This window comes from Aulonocara sp. 'chitande type north' Nkhata Bay, linkage group LG19 (assembly GCF_057382095.1).
Source record: "Aulonocara sp. 'chitande type north' Nkhata Bay isolate Kocher_YH1m ecotype deep benthic linkage group LG19, A_spYH_male_GT1.1, whole genome shotgun sequence".
Classification (NCBI taxonomy): domain Eukaryota; kingdom Metazoa; phylum Chordata; class Actinopteri; order Cichliformes; family Cichlidae; genus Aulonocara; species Aulonocara sp. 'chitande type north' Nkhata Bay.
The window spans coordinates 31,502,985-31,515,872 of NC_141362.1; the positions used below are offsets into that span (position 1 = coordinate 31,502,985).

The 12,888-nt window shown below is 43.7% G+C and overlaps 1 protein-coding gene across 1 annotated transcript; it reads right to left on the bottom strand.

Moving 5' to 3' along the window:
• Positions 1–1,173: 1,173 nt before the first annotated feature.
• Positions 1,174–9,730, bottom strand: thbs1a (thrombospondin 1a). Its single transcript, XM_086274253.1, has 22 exons — positions 9,552–9,730; positions 9,367–9,450; positions 8,542–9,101; positions 8,356–8,434; positions 8,182–8,271; positions 7,988–8,097; positions 7,535–7,654; positions 7,044–7,140; positions 6,761–6,934; positions 6,495–6,671; positions 6,240–6,413; positions 5,872–6,152; positions 5,555–5,773; positions 5,339–5,446; positions 4,769–4,928; positions 4,563–4,681; positions 4,031–4,265; positions 3,693–3,920; positions 3,334–3,605; positions 3,141–3,238; positions 2,900–3,039; positions 1,174–2,811 (listed from the first exon to the last, which is right to left on the bottom strand). Exons 2-22 carry the CDS (start codon positions 9,428–9,430, stop codon positions 2,804–2,806), a joined length of 3,513 nt encoding a protein of 1,170 aa, XP_086130379.1. The 5' UTR covers positions 9,431–9,450; positions 9,552–9,730; the 3' UTR covers positions 1,174–2,803.
• Between the last annotated feature and the right edge of the window lie 3,158 nt (positions 9,731–12,888).

A 12,888-nucleotide genomic window follows, 5' to 3' on the forward strand; every position in this document is an offset into this window, starting at 1 on the left:
TTGTTTGAGAGACCTCTGGAAGCCCTTGACGTTGTTCCTTTTTTGCTCCGTGCATGCAAAATCTTAGGAGCTAATCCACACCCGGTTCAACCTCAGCCCAGAGGCCCTGCCTTTTTACTCCCCTTGCACTGGACACCTATAGGCCTGTTCATCTCACTCTTCACCTTACCCCCGCATTCTGACCTCGTCTAAACGGCAGGAATTATCTCACATTCCTCTACACTGGAATCAGCCAGGTGAACCTCCAAGGACACTTTCCAAACACGGTGAACTCTGCGTCACTGTTTTCTTTTCTAACTGATGGGACTAGATTAAAACTGTCTATTTTAAACTTTTATTTGTCATACATGTGCAACTCATGTCATTAATCACAGCATATGTAGCGTATTTGTCTCCTGTACACAAATAATGTGTGCGTAACTGAAACAGTATATTTTCAGAAGAGTAAGATAAACTGCTCATTTAGGGTAATGGAAAAACACTGAGCTCATTATGGCAAGAATGAGGTCAGTGCTAATGTAAAGAGACCTGCGGCACACTGAGAAAGTCTGGGTTTTCTGGCGGGACCCTCACTGGCGCACATTCCAGCTCTTTCTGACCCCAAGAAAGATTTAAATTAGCAGTCATATTTCAGTTTGCAGTTATATACTGCTGCGGTGTCTTACAGCACAGCAGCTAGCAAGCTATAGAGCTGGTCTGTGGATAGGAAGTCATCTTGACTTTTGACAGGTTATATTTAGATGTTTTTATGAAAAGTATGGAATTTCATAGCAAGTTCTTAATGGCAAAAGTGGCACACAGCCATAACTTAGCTCCATATTCCTTAAAGTTAGCACCTTTATTACTCTGCAGGGCTAAATTCCTTATGTCTACCTGTCCAGTGGTAGTGAAGCAATGCGATGTGTGGCCATATCTGTGTCGATGTGCTGCTTAACAAGGTTATATTTCATGTTGAGTTTTGCTGCTGTTGACTCCCAAGGATACTCCCTTTCTCAGAGGATTCACAAGACCCAACTAATGGATTCCAGTTGTTTGACACAGCGTGACTTGGCTCTCTTTGCTTTTCTAAGAAGACCTTAGTTGAATTAGATATGAATGTCAAAAATCACAGCGACAGACGCTTGGGTTATCAAGTATTTAACTGTTTGTTTTCCCAAAAAGACACCAAGAACCTTTGGAACTTTTTTCTAGAGAGTTTAATGTTCACTTTACATAGTAAAATAACAAGTAGGAGTAAAAAACAGCACTTTGGGTAAAAACTATGGGACAAATGTTTATAGAAAAGCTTCACTAATATTAAAAAAAAGACATACAAAAACCAAAATGACAAAGACATCCTCGTGTCAGTGTGCAAATAAGTTTATACAGACAGAAACGCTTCCATATGAGGCTACGCTTCTAGATAAATTATTTAAATAGCATACATCTACACAAAATGAAATACCCTCAACATAAAACAAACAGAATAATTTATCAAGACGCCACAAATACATATCGCAAAACACAGTCAAGGCAACATTTCTTTAATCCTTTACGTTCCCGTTTGGGCTTCTTTTGCTACAAAAATATCTTATATACAGCATATAAATGATAGTAAAAGTCTTGCTTTAAAGAAAAAAAGAGAAAAAATAGAAGCCAACCAATTTATACTCTGTTGATAAGACAAGGGATTCTCGTGTATTGCTGGTCTCAGCACAAAAAGAACTAATGAGGTAATATTTGTACATAAAGGGTTTCCTTTTTGTTTTCCATTGTCAGAAATTGTACACACAAGCTCAGGCACACCAGCCACGCACACTGCAGAAGTGGAATATTTAGAGATGGTGTTGTTGATGTTTTTTGTTTTGTGGTTTTGGTCCGAGGTTAATAACTCTTAATCTTTAGAGGATCCCGATTTCACGGGTTGCTGCTGACATTTAAAGGTGGAAAAATGAGCAACAATTAAAGCTATAAACAGTTACACTTACAATAATCTTAGGAAACAGACTGGCCCCTCACATATTAGTTATCCACGTTATATTTGCTCATAATTACTGTTCCAAAGCAGCGTGCCTGCCTTGGGGCCCTGTGCTGTCCTTAATATTGTGCTCTCCTTGTTTCTTCTAGTGCTCTTTTCCTGAGAAAACGAATATTTCGGGCCAGCCCTGCGCCTTGGATACACGCACGTGCCTTTAAAAAGGGGGCTGTCACAGGGAATTAAAATCAAATTTCGACTCGGTTATCTCAATAATTGCGCTCATCAGGTGGAACAAATGCACAAACACACATAGCATTCACTCTCTTTGATAGTAACAGTCAGTCCATACTGTCCATTGTCCCTCAAGAGTTCCTTCAAAGGGTAATCTCACCCTCCAAACTTAACAAAGTTCTCCTACTGTTTTCTTCATACTGAAACAAGTATATCTGAGTCCACAGCAGATGCATATTAATACACAAAAATATCTTTTCTTAAAAAAACAAAAACGAACAGAAACACTCTTCCCTTTGGTCCCTCATCCACAGAGGAATACCGACAACAGTTCAGGTGTGCAAAGCAAGAAAATGTGGCCCTCTTTCAACGCAGATCAGAGCAAACAGAGTGAGAGAGCCAATCGTCTTCTGAGCAGAGCCGTGCTCAAAATTTGAGTTTGGTGCTGTGGTGCAGAATTTACTTTCATTTGGCTTAGACTCCTGAGGTCACCTCACGTTAGCTCGCTTGCTCTTCATACTTCCAACGCGTATTTCTCAAAGGAAGGGAGTTAAATAAGTCGATCCAGGTCTCGTTTCACACTGATACATTCTTCTAAAAGCCTCTGTGCTCCGATTATGTATCTGAAAGGAGTCGCAGATAGAAAGATGTTAGGAATAAAGTTTCAGGTAAGTGGTTTCAAATGCATCTAACCTTCAAATGTGTACTTACCTCTGCATTCGTATTTGAGGTCTGAGAAGTAAACCATCTCCTGAGAGAAGACATACAAGCCTAGCCGCCCACCGGCGTAGGTTTTGTCGTAGATGTTTCCGGAGTCAGCCATGATTCTCTTGCCTTCATACATGACCACTCTACAAAATAAAATACAGTCAGTGGAGCAGTGGAGAAGTTTTAAACTATGCAACTGAATGAAAGAGCTTTTTTTCTTCTTCTTCTGGGGTTTTGGTCTCACCTGATAAGTCCAGTCTTGGGTCTGTGGGTCAGATGCCATCTGTAGGCAGTGAAGTCTTTCCAGCCAATATTCTTGCGGTCGTGCCACAAAGTGCGCACCTAAAAGTTATAATTAGCAAAAGTTACAATGAGAAAAGTCTCAAACGTTTTCCTCAATTACGCCTCAAACTCTGAGTCAGTTCAGCTGTGCTCACCTGTCCTGGGGTGTCTCCGGTGTGCCACAGGGCGTTCCTCAGGTGCTCACCGGGCCCTGTGGTGGAGTTGACCACTTTGATTGACAAGCCGGAGTAGCCCTGAGCTCTTGTGGGTGTGTTGGACCAGTACGTCTGGGTGATCTGTTTCCACATCACTGTGTAGAAGCGCGAGCTGGATTGGTAGCCAAACACGAAACCAGCGTAGTCGTCGTCTCTGTCCGTGTTGATGAAGAATGTTCCACTGAAGTCCACCGCGCTGAACTCATCATAACCTGAATTTTAAAAAAAGATGGATTAGTATCAATTTGCTACCAGTTTGTGTTCATTGCAGAAAAAACGTCTGTCCGTATATTACATACCGACAGCAATGCCAGGGTCGCAGTTGACAGTCTGGACCAGCTCCTTGCCCTGATGCCGGACAACCCAGTTGGGGTCGATCTGGGAGGTACCTTTGGGGTCCAGAGGAACCATCTGGAATCTGCGGAAGTCGGTTTCACTGATGGCAAAGTTTTCCGGGCATACATCATAGATGTCCAAAACATTATCTTGATCAAAATCATCTTTGCACACATCACCACGTCCATCACCTGAGAGGAAAGTAAATACATTGGAAATCAAAAAAAATGCTCTACAACAAAGATTTAGAAAATCAAGGCACCAGCGTTTTACAGGACTGTTAACCGAGAGATGGACTTACCATCAGAGTCCAGCTGATCAGGGTTAAAGGCCAGTCTGCAGTTGTCTTTGTCATCTGGAATGCCGTCATTGTCATCATCGTGGTCGCAGGCGTCACCCTTGCCATCCTTGTCGTGGTCTGCCTGGTTCGCATTCGGAATGTAGGGGCAGTTATCCAAGTTGTTCTGGTGACCGTCCTCGTCAATGTCCTGGTTGCTGTCGCACTTGTCTCCCACGCGATCCGAGTCAGAGTCGATCTGCAAAAGAGCAAAATTCCTTTTAATGAGACCCTCGCACTCGCTTCACATAATTCCCTCCTCTGTTTTTCATCGGCCTCAGTATGAGAGGTGCTGCCCTGGTTGCAATTTTAAAAAGGAGACCCTTGTTTTCAGGTATGCAAGCAATGTCCCTCCAGACAAAGGAAGAGAAAAGAGAAGAGGGAGCACTGTGCTCGTTCTCTTTAGAGCTGTCACATTCCTCTCTTGATTAAAGCAGATGTGATTTAACCTTGTAAGTCCCCACAGCAGTGAAGTAGAAGTGAAAGATGATGTTACCTGATCAGGATTGTGCTCCAGAGGGCAGTTATCGCAGTGATCTCCAACGCCGTCCCTGTCGGTATCTCTCTGGTCCACGTTGTAGACATATGGGCAGTTGTCATTCTCATTCAGGATGCCTGTTGAGCAATTTTGATTTAATTTTTAGCCTTCTGAATGCTTTTTTTGTTTCAAGATTAAAGCAAGAATATGGAGAAATAACTTACCATCACCATCAATGTCAACAGCGCAGGCATCACCCTCTCCGTTGTTGTCAGTGTCTGTTTGGTCAGTGTTGGCTACATATACACAGTTGTCACAGTTATCACCAACTTCATCCCTGTCTGCATCATCCTGGGAGGGGTTGTACACTCTTGGGCAGTTGTCCTAAATTAATGGAGAGATCACAGCTTAATTACTAAAATGGGTCACGACTCAGAGAAGTCATATTTATAGGAATAAAACTTTGCTCTTCCAGACTTTTTTCTTGCTTAAGCTGGAATGTGATATTCCACTGGTGATTTTTTTTTTTACCACTGCATATTTCTTGCCCAACTTTCCGAATCCACACTAAGAATTACGGGCAACAAGCCACGTTGTCCTCAATTCTGTTTTTTTTTTTGCAGAAATTATATTACGCTACTCCTCTGCTTACTTACTTTCCACTTTGATTCTATGGTGAAAGCACATAAACACTTTGCATTTCTACCGCCCAGAGGAAGGATGGCTACAGCTGATTACTATGTCTGGTCTCCGAGGAAAGCGTGGCTAAAAAAGAAACTGCCGTGATTACTCACCCTATCATCGGGGATCCCATCATTGTCATCATCGTGGTCACATTCATCACCCAGGCCGTCTTTGTCATGATCTTCTTGGCCGGAGTTGGGAAGGTTGGGGCAGTTATCCTGTAAAGAGACAAAAGGAGAGGTTCAGGAGGCAATCATCACAATAATAGAGCGCACATGGATAATAACGGCCTTTGTGTATTTTTGTCCATGTGGGGTCTGGCGTACCTTCTTGCAGTGATAAGTGGCATTTTCCACACACGGCAGGTCAGTGTTGGGCCATCCATCCAGGTCGCTGTCCTCTCCGCAAATGCGTCCATTCCCGGCATATCCTGGCTTGCACTCACAGCGGAACATAGACTCGGAGAAGACACCCAAGTAGATGCAGTTTGCATTTTTATGGCAGTTGTGGCTTCCGTCCTTGCAAGGGTTGCGAGGAACGCAAACCTAAGGAAAATTACAGATGATTAAAAAACATGCAAGCTGCTAGTGAACCAGGCAACAACAACAACAGAAACAAAACAGATTTAAGTAATAATCCAAACCTGTTTTTTAGCAGTTGCCTCTGCCACACCTCTTCCAAACGGCTGAGGACCAGAGAAACGCGGGGGACAGGGAAGACAGTTGTAACCCGGCTCCGTGTTTTCGCAACGGTGGACTCCGTTATGAATATGGCAAGCATCGGGGACCTCTTTGCATTCGTCGATGTCTTTGCAGGTGATGCCGTTCCCTGTGTAGCCGGATGGACACCTGCCACACTTGAATGAGCCGTCTCGGAAGCTGGTGCACTTTGTGCCTGGGAAGCAGGGGCTGGAGAGACAGCCATCTGCAAAGACAAAGATTTCCTAACTTAAGAATGAGGCTATAAATTGTGCTGCAAGTTTACGTTAGGCTAATAGGCTCAGATGCTCACCAATAGGACACTCCTGTTTGTTGCAAATTTGAGATTCAGAAGCATCGCCGATACAGTCCTTTCCGCCATATTTGGGGGCAGGGTCGGAACAGAGACGTTTACGGGTCTGAACGCCTCCTCCGCAGGTAACAGAGCAGATGTCCCAAGGTGACCAAGGTCCCCAGCCTCCATTGACTAAGGCGTACAAAAGAAATGAGTTTTTTTGTGCCCTGTATAATTATGCACTTTAGAATTCAATGGTGGCATTTGACTTACTAGGACAGGGCGACTTCCTGCAGACTTTGGTGTGACGTCCCTCTCCCTCGCAGTCCTTGCCGCCCATCTGGGGCGTGGGGGAGTTACAAAGGCGAATTTGAGTCATGACCCCCTCACCGCAGGTCACAGAGCAGGAAGACCAGGGTGACCAGTGGCTCCAGGCTCCATCCTGCTTGACTGTGAATGGACGTGTACGCCATTAATTCATCATGTTCTGGGAAAACGTACTGTAACAACGTCAGCGTTAAGAATGTTTGGCGACTTACAGCGTTTGTCACATTCTTGTGGGTAGCAGTCACGGGTCTGCACAGAGGTGCCCTCACACTTGCTGTTGATGCGGTCGCAGGAGCGGCCGCGCTGCTGGATGCCACGGCCGCAAGTCACAGAACACTGGGTCCACTCAGACCAGGCGGACCAGCCGTCTTCTGCGTAGTCGCTTGCTGTAAAGGGAGAGGAGGCATAAATGATTGGGCATGGGGGCTTGTTTCTTTGCTGGAAAGTCATCGAGGAAGAAAATCTGATTAAAGTCAGAAAAAATTAAAAACCTACGTGTTCCACAGCGAGGGCAGCACTCTCCGTCGGGCACGGTGGCATTAGCGCATGGGATCAGAGGGCAGGTGATTTTGCGACACACGGTCACAGATTTCTGGACAAAGGAAAACATTAATTAGTACAAGTATAATGAGTTAGCAGGAAGGGGAGAAAAAAACGAGGCTTTGCTGGTGCTATTCCAAGCCTAATTGATATATTTCACGACGGAGTGAACTTATCAGCGACATGACACTACTACTGTGTTGCTACAAGACATAATCCTCACTGAACACCCAACTCATTACACAACACGAGCACAAAAAGCCCCATGCTGCTCTCTTGATGCTTTCAGACAAAGTGTTGATAGCCTTCAGGCAGGAGCACGGTGATTATAAAGGCAGGTGATAATGTAAACCGGATTATGACTTTACTGCAGCGGGGACAGAGGAAGCTCGGCTATGGCTTTCCCCCGACCAATCCTGCATTCCAGCAGGTGTGATGATGCCTACCTGGCATGTGCACTCGGTGCAGCTATCGACGGTCCATTCATCTCTGTCCTGGTACTTGATGCCGTTGTGGATGCAAACTCCTTTGTGCAAATCCATATAAATTCTTCTGGATTCGCTTTCCTGGAGGGAAGGAGGTACAGAAAGGGGGTTAATTACTAAGGATGGAAAACTTTCACTTTGCCAAGGTTCCAGTACAAATGAATCACTGACCGATGCCGTGATTAAGACATCGCTTGAATTTAGCAAAGCAGTGCAAATGCCGCTGACAGCCAAACATATTTGTGTATTCACATGGGTCTCATTAAGGACTTGGCTGGGGACAAGCCATTACAGCGACAAGTGGTTACGCACTGGGAATGCATTAAGTGGAAGCAGAGGAGGAGAGGGAGCGGAGAGGGAAAAGAGGGAGTGAATTATGACAAAGAGAAGATCCTAATTGCCTTTTGCACTTACCAGTCTTTGGAGGTTATTTGACAGCTGTCTAACAACCTTATTGAGTCCATTGAGCTCGCTAAACATGTTGGCAATGTCTTCACAGGAGAAGCCGCAGACGGACTGCAGATCTGGATGTCGGAAGGAGGAGTTCATTGAATTATCTCCACTTTTAAATGTACAAGATTTGATTTATTACAGAAGACAGGTGTTACCTTTGGCTTTGTGACCAGTGTAATCGGTCCTAATGGCAGGGCTTGAGCCATTGACTGGGATATCCAAGGTCATGACATCAGTTATAGCAGCTTCAGGAGAGAAGAGGGGAGAAGTCTAAGTCTAATCGTATGCACACTATACTGATGTTTTATTTATGCAGTTTTAAGACTTACCTCCAGTTTGGCATCCTTTATTTCTCAGTATAGCATCCAGAGTTGTACCAAAGACAAAGCGCACATTCTGGAGTACTCCCTGAAATAAGAAATCATAAATATTTAAAGACACAATATAGTGCATTAAATGGTATTTTGGTTTATCATTACTGTTACTGGGTTCTTCCAAAATAAAGCACATCTTACGTAAAATTTGTCCTTTAGAGCTCCCTTCCCGATCCTGAGTCTGGCTGTGTCTGCCACCTCCTGGGAGAGCACTTTCTGGATTGGCACTTCCAACTCTGAGTGTTTGAACCCTTCACAGCCGACGAAAAGTTGCGCCTGGTCATCCTGAACGAACAGGGTGATGTTCTTCCATTGCCCGGTGGCCAAATCGACCTCATCGATAGATACGACCTGCTGCTGGTCAACGGTGGAGTACACCAAATCCAGCGTGTTCGCCTTCCCGTTGGAAATAATCTCGAAGATGGGCCCGGATCCGTCGGTTTTTTCAACAGTTAAAAGGCTGCCTCTGGTTTTTTTGAACTGCTTCAGGTTGACCAGGAGAAGGAAGCCTCGCTCTGTTTGGATGGAGTCGAGGAGGTCCCTGAAGGAGCTGTCGGGGACGGGGGGGATCAGGCTCGCGTTCAGGACCTTGTACGCTAGGCTGTTTGGGTCTTGGCCTTTGACCGTACTCACGCCATGGTGTCTCTTATTTACCCGGGCCAAATCAAATAAGTCATACACGCTGTTATCATCCCGACTCTCTGCGGTCAAAGAAAAGAAAAGCAGCATTTACTTTTTTTTTCTCCTCGTTGTGTCTCATAACAGCTCACAGAAAACAAAGAAAACCACAAAAGAAACAGGCTATAACACGATAACGTTACGTGTAAAAACAACAACCAAAAAACACGTAAATGCATCAATTTTATCTTTAATGAATTAGCTGAAAACCACTTTCAATTTCCCTGCAGTTTTAATATGAAACAAAAGGTTTAAAAACTTAACAACAGGCAGTTTTTCCATTCTCACCTGCCAGCCGTGCGCCCTCACAACTCCAAAGCATCAAGAGCAAAGAGATGCCACACAGCATCATCTCGAAACCTCAAGTGAACCCTATCGCAACCAAAGAATAACAAACAGTTACTGAACACATCCGGACAAGATCCTGTGCATTAATAAAATATCAAATAATCGTCTAAAAATGATTTACAAACCTTAAAAAAGAAAAAATACCGCTGGAAGCTGGATAAAGAGGAAGAAAAAAAGTCCTTGCAATTCCTATTATTTATCCTGTTCTCCTCGTTCAGCTCTAACAGAAGCTCAGCAGATAGTAAAATCTCTTTGAGCTCCCGTTTATTTTGATGCTTCCACTTATTCTACTGACCTATCCAGTGGATATAAGCGCTATTTAACCAGTTTAAGCACATTCCTGAATCCACTCTGGACCAATCGGAAGAGAGAGGGACGGACTTATTTTGTTACCTCACAGCCAGTCAGAGGAATATCCGACACACACACACACACACACACGGAGGAGGGAAAAATGCATTCCTGAGCAGAATTTCCATCATCGGACAAGTATTTCATCCACGCGCTCAAGCCAAGACTTGGCCGCTTCCGGTCGAATAAAAGTAATTATCAAATAGTCTTAATTTCATTTAAATACCATTTCGGGCGGGAAAAGTATATATTAATTTGACTGAATATGATTCAAAGGGCAATAATCTTTCTAGACTGGTAATACAAAACCAGCTATGAATGGATTTAAAAGCCATATAAAACATTAAATTATATTTCATACCCTGCACTCACCTATTAATGCGAGCCTATACTTATTCCTCACGCGCAGGGCATCATTACTGGTAAAAAAAAAAAAAAAAGTCTCCCTGCTTATTCTTTTGTTATTACTCTGGTGGCCACCAGGGGACTCATTGAGTAACGAACACGGTGTACTGGTCTGGGGGAGTGAGAGATACGTTGGAAGAATCTTGTCTAAATTTCTTTGTACCAGTGATGTGTGGAAAACAAAATATTTAAAGGGGTGTCCAGGAAAAAGCTTGGTTTTACTTTTGGAAAGAGTTTATTACTAAATATACAATAAATTTGTGATCTACGCACAAAAAGTGGAAAATGTAAATGCTGAGGATACCGAGGACAGAATATTTTCTCTAGGAGAAAATAGAAGCAAATATTTACTGTGGTTTAAAGGGATGTGCAACTATCTGTTAACATTACATGAAGAAAATCCCTAAAACACATTTTATTTTGTTTTAAATGCTGTATTTTATGACATGTGTCATTAGTATTATGTTTGTTTGGACAGATTTTAATCTATAGAAGTGGCTGAACGCCTTTGTCCATTATTTAGGTGCATTTACCAGTGCATTCATATAAAATATGATGTATGCGTTTGTACACCATTTTGCATTTAATCTCTGGCTCTCTTCCACATCGTGTCTTCTGTCCTGCCTCCCTCTCCTCACCTCCAGCCGGTCACCATAGATGTCTGCCAGTCCCTGAGTCTGGTTCTGCAGCAGGTTTCTTCCTGTTTAAAGGGAGTTTTTCCTTCCTACTGTCACCAAGTGCTTGCTCATAGAGCATGTGTGATTGTTAGGGTTTCTTTCTAATATTGTAGGGTCAACAATGTGATTAATACTAATAGAAAAAAATAAAGTGAAATCATGAAAATAGTGTTTGTTAAGACAACATCTCTGTCCACCATGTTAAAGGTTAAAGCTCTGTGCCTGTGGCCTCATGTTCTGTGTCTCCCTTGTCTTTCCCACGCCACCACCAAGTAAAGACAGTCCTCTTCACAGAGACTTGTTCAAAGTTTGCTGCATTTGGCGTTTTTCACTAAAAATGACTGTCTGCTAACTCTTGCAGACTCTTGCCGACAGGAAAGTTGAGGAGAGAGAGCGAGAGTATGGCAGAGATTAAAGGCTTCTGGAAAAACGAGGGAGCTGAGGCGTCTTGCATGCTGCGAAGACTTTGATTCTAAAATAGAGCAGATGACTAGAAATAGGTTATGGAGTTCTAATTGAGATGAGACGCATCTGGATACCTGTTCTGTGGCCAGTGTGTACATACTGTCATGGTCCCTGTGCCTCACCAGCTGATTCTGTATTAGGCAACATGTTTTCTCTCTCTCTCTCTCTCTCTCTCCTGCCGGGGCGATGCTCATTATGGGCTCCCGCCCCTGGCCCACGCACCTGCTGCCGATCGGGATAATCACAAGGCCGATTTAAGACAGCAGCACTGTGTCACTCGTCGCTGGATCGTTGAGTTATCAGCGTCAGTCGCTCAGTAGATTGCAAATAAGGATCTGTGAGTTCGTTCCGTCTGTTCGCCTCTAACTATTATCTCTGTGTACAGATCTATCCCGCACCTTTCCCTGCCTGCCTGTCATCCCGTGGACGAGTGAGTGGATGGTGTTTCCCCAGTGTGGGGAGTGAAGAGAGAGAGCCTTTGGAGGACGTCAGATTCCCGTCTTTTCCCTCACATACCCCGGAACCCTGGACCCCCCTCCCCTCCCTCCAGCACTTTGTAAATAGCATCACCTGGTGTCGTTGTGTAAATAAAATCTGTAAATCCTGTAAGGAGTCCCGGTCTGCGCCTGAGTCCGTTAACTGAAACCTGACACATACCGCAGGAATGCAACAGTTTTATAACCCCCTGGCATTTCTGTGACATACAGGATTTACAGCGTGTACTACTCACCTTAGTGAAACATAAGTCTGCAGGAGGTGATGAGGCAGCAGTGGATTTTAAAAGGTCAAACTGTTATTGAAGTGGAAAAAGGCTTCGGGGATGTGAAATGGGATTAAGGTGGGACAAGAGACTCTGGTTTCATGGAAAAGAATTTGGGAGATATCGTATGTAGGTGTGACTGGACACATTTCACTGTGAGCTCATAGCGCGGGGCAAGTACCGATGAATACCCAGTAAGCTGAGCCAAAACGGAAACGGTCCATAGATAGCAAGTGTTTACTCCGAGTGTATTCCCAAGCCAGTTTCTATAAACTGGGGGTGCTAAGAAGCAGTGTCCGTGAGTGGGTGTTCGTTTGTGTTTAATCTGCTCTTTTTCCACATGGATAAAACTACCTCATTTTGTTGAGTTTATCTCTGCCTTACTGGATAAATATATCTGTTTTTGTGCACCAAATCAAGCTGAGTTCCAAATAACTTCTGCATTTATTGTTTAAAACACTAGGAAGTTTTTATTTTATTTTACAGATATGAGTTTATATTTAACACTGAGAAAACCACTTAACACACTCCAGGTTTGTTTATAATAAAGTTAGCATGAGCAGCAGCAGTTACCCTGTCATGTGTGAATTTCATAGATATACCACGGAAGGACAAATCATTTCCCTTAGCACTAGTGCTCTGATCATGTCATGCTCAGATTGCCACAAATATAAGTGTCAAATGTTGATCATGGAGGCCGATGATCAGTTCAGATCAGATCAATTCATCATGATCAATGATCAAGCACTGTTTCCATAACGTGCATGAATCAAAGTTTCAAAAAGACATGAGGCAGAGAGACCC

Coding starts and splice junctions, on each gene's coding strand:
- thbs1a (XM_086274253.1), bottom strand. CDS start 9,430: ATGATGCTGTGTGGCATCTCTTTGCTCTTGATGCTTTGGAGTTGTGAG. Junction 5,447..5,554: donor CCACTTATCACTGCAAGAAG/GTACGCCAGACC, acceptor GTCTCTTTACAG/GATAACTGCCCCAACCTTCC. Junction 4,929..5,338: donor ATGGGATCCCCGATGATAGG/GTGAGTAATCAC, acceptor CCATTAATTTAG/GACAACTGCCCAAGAGTGTA.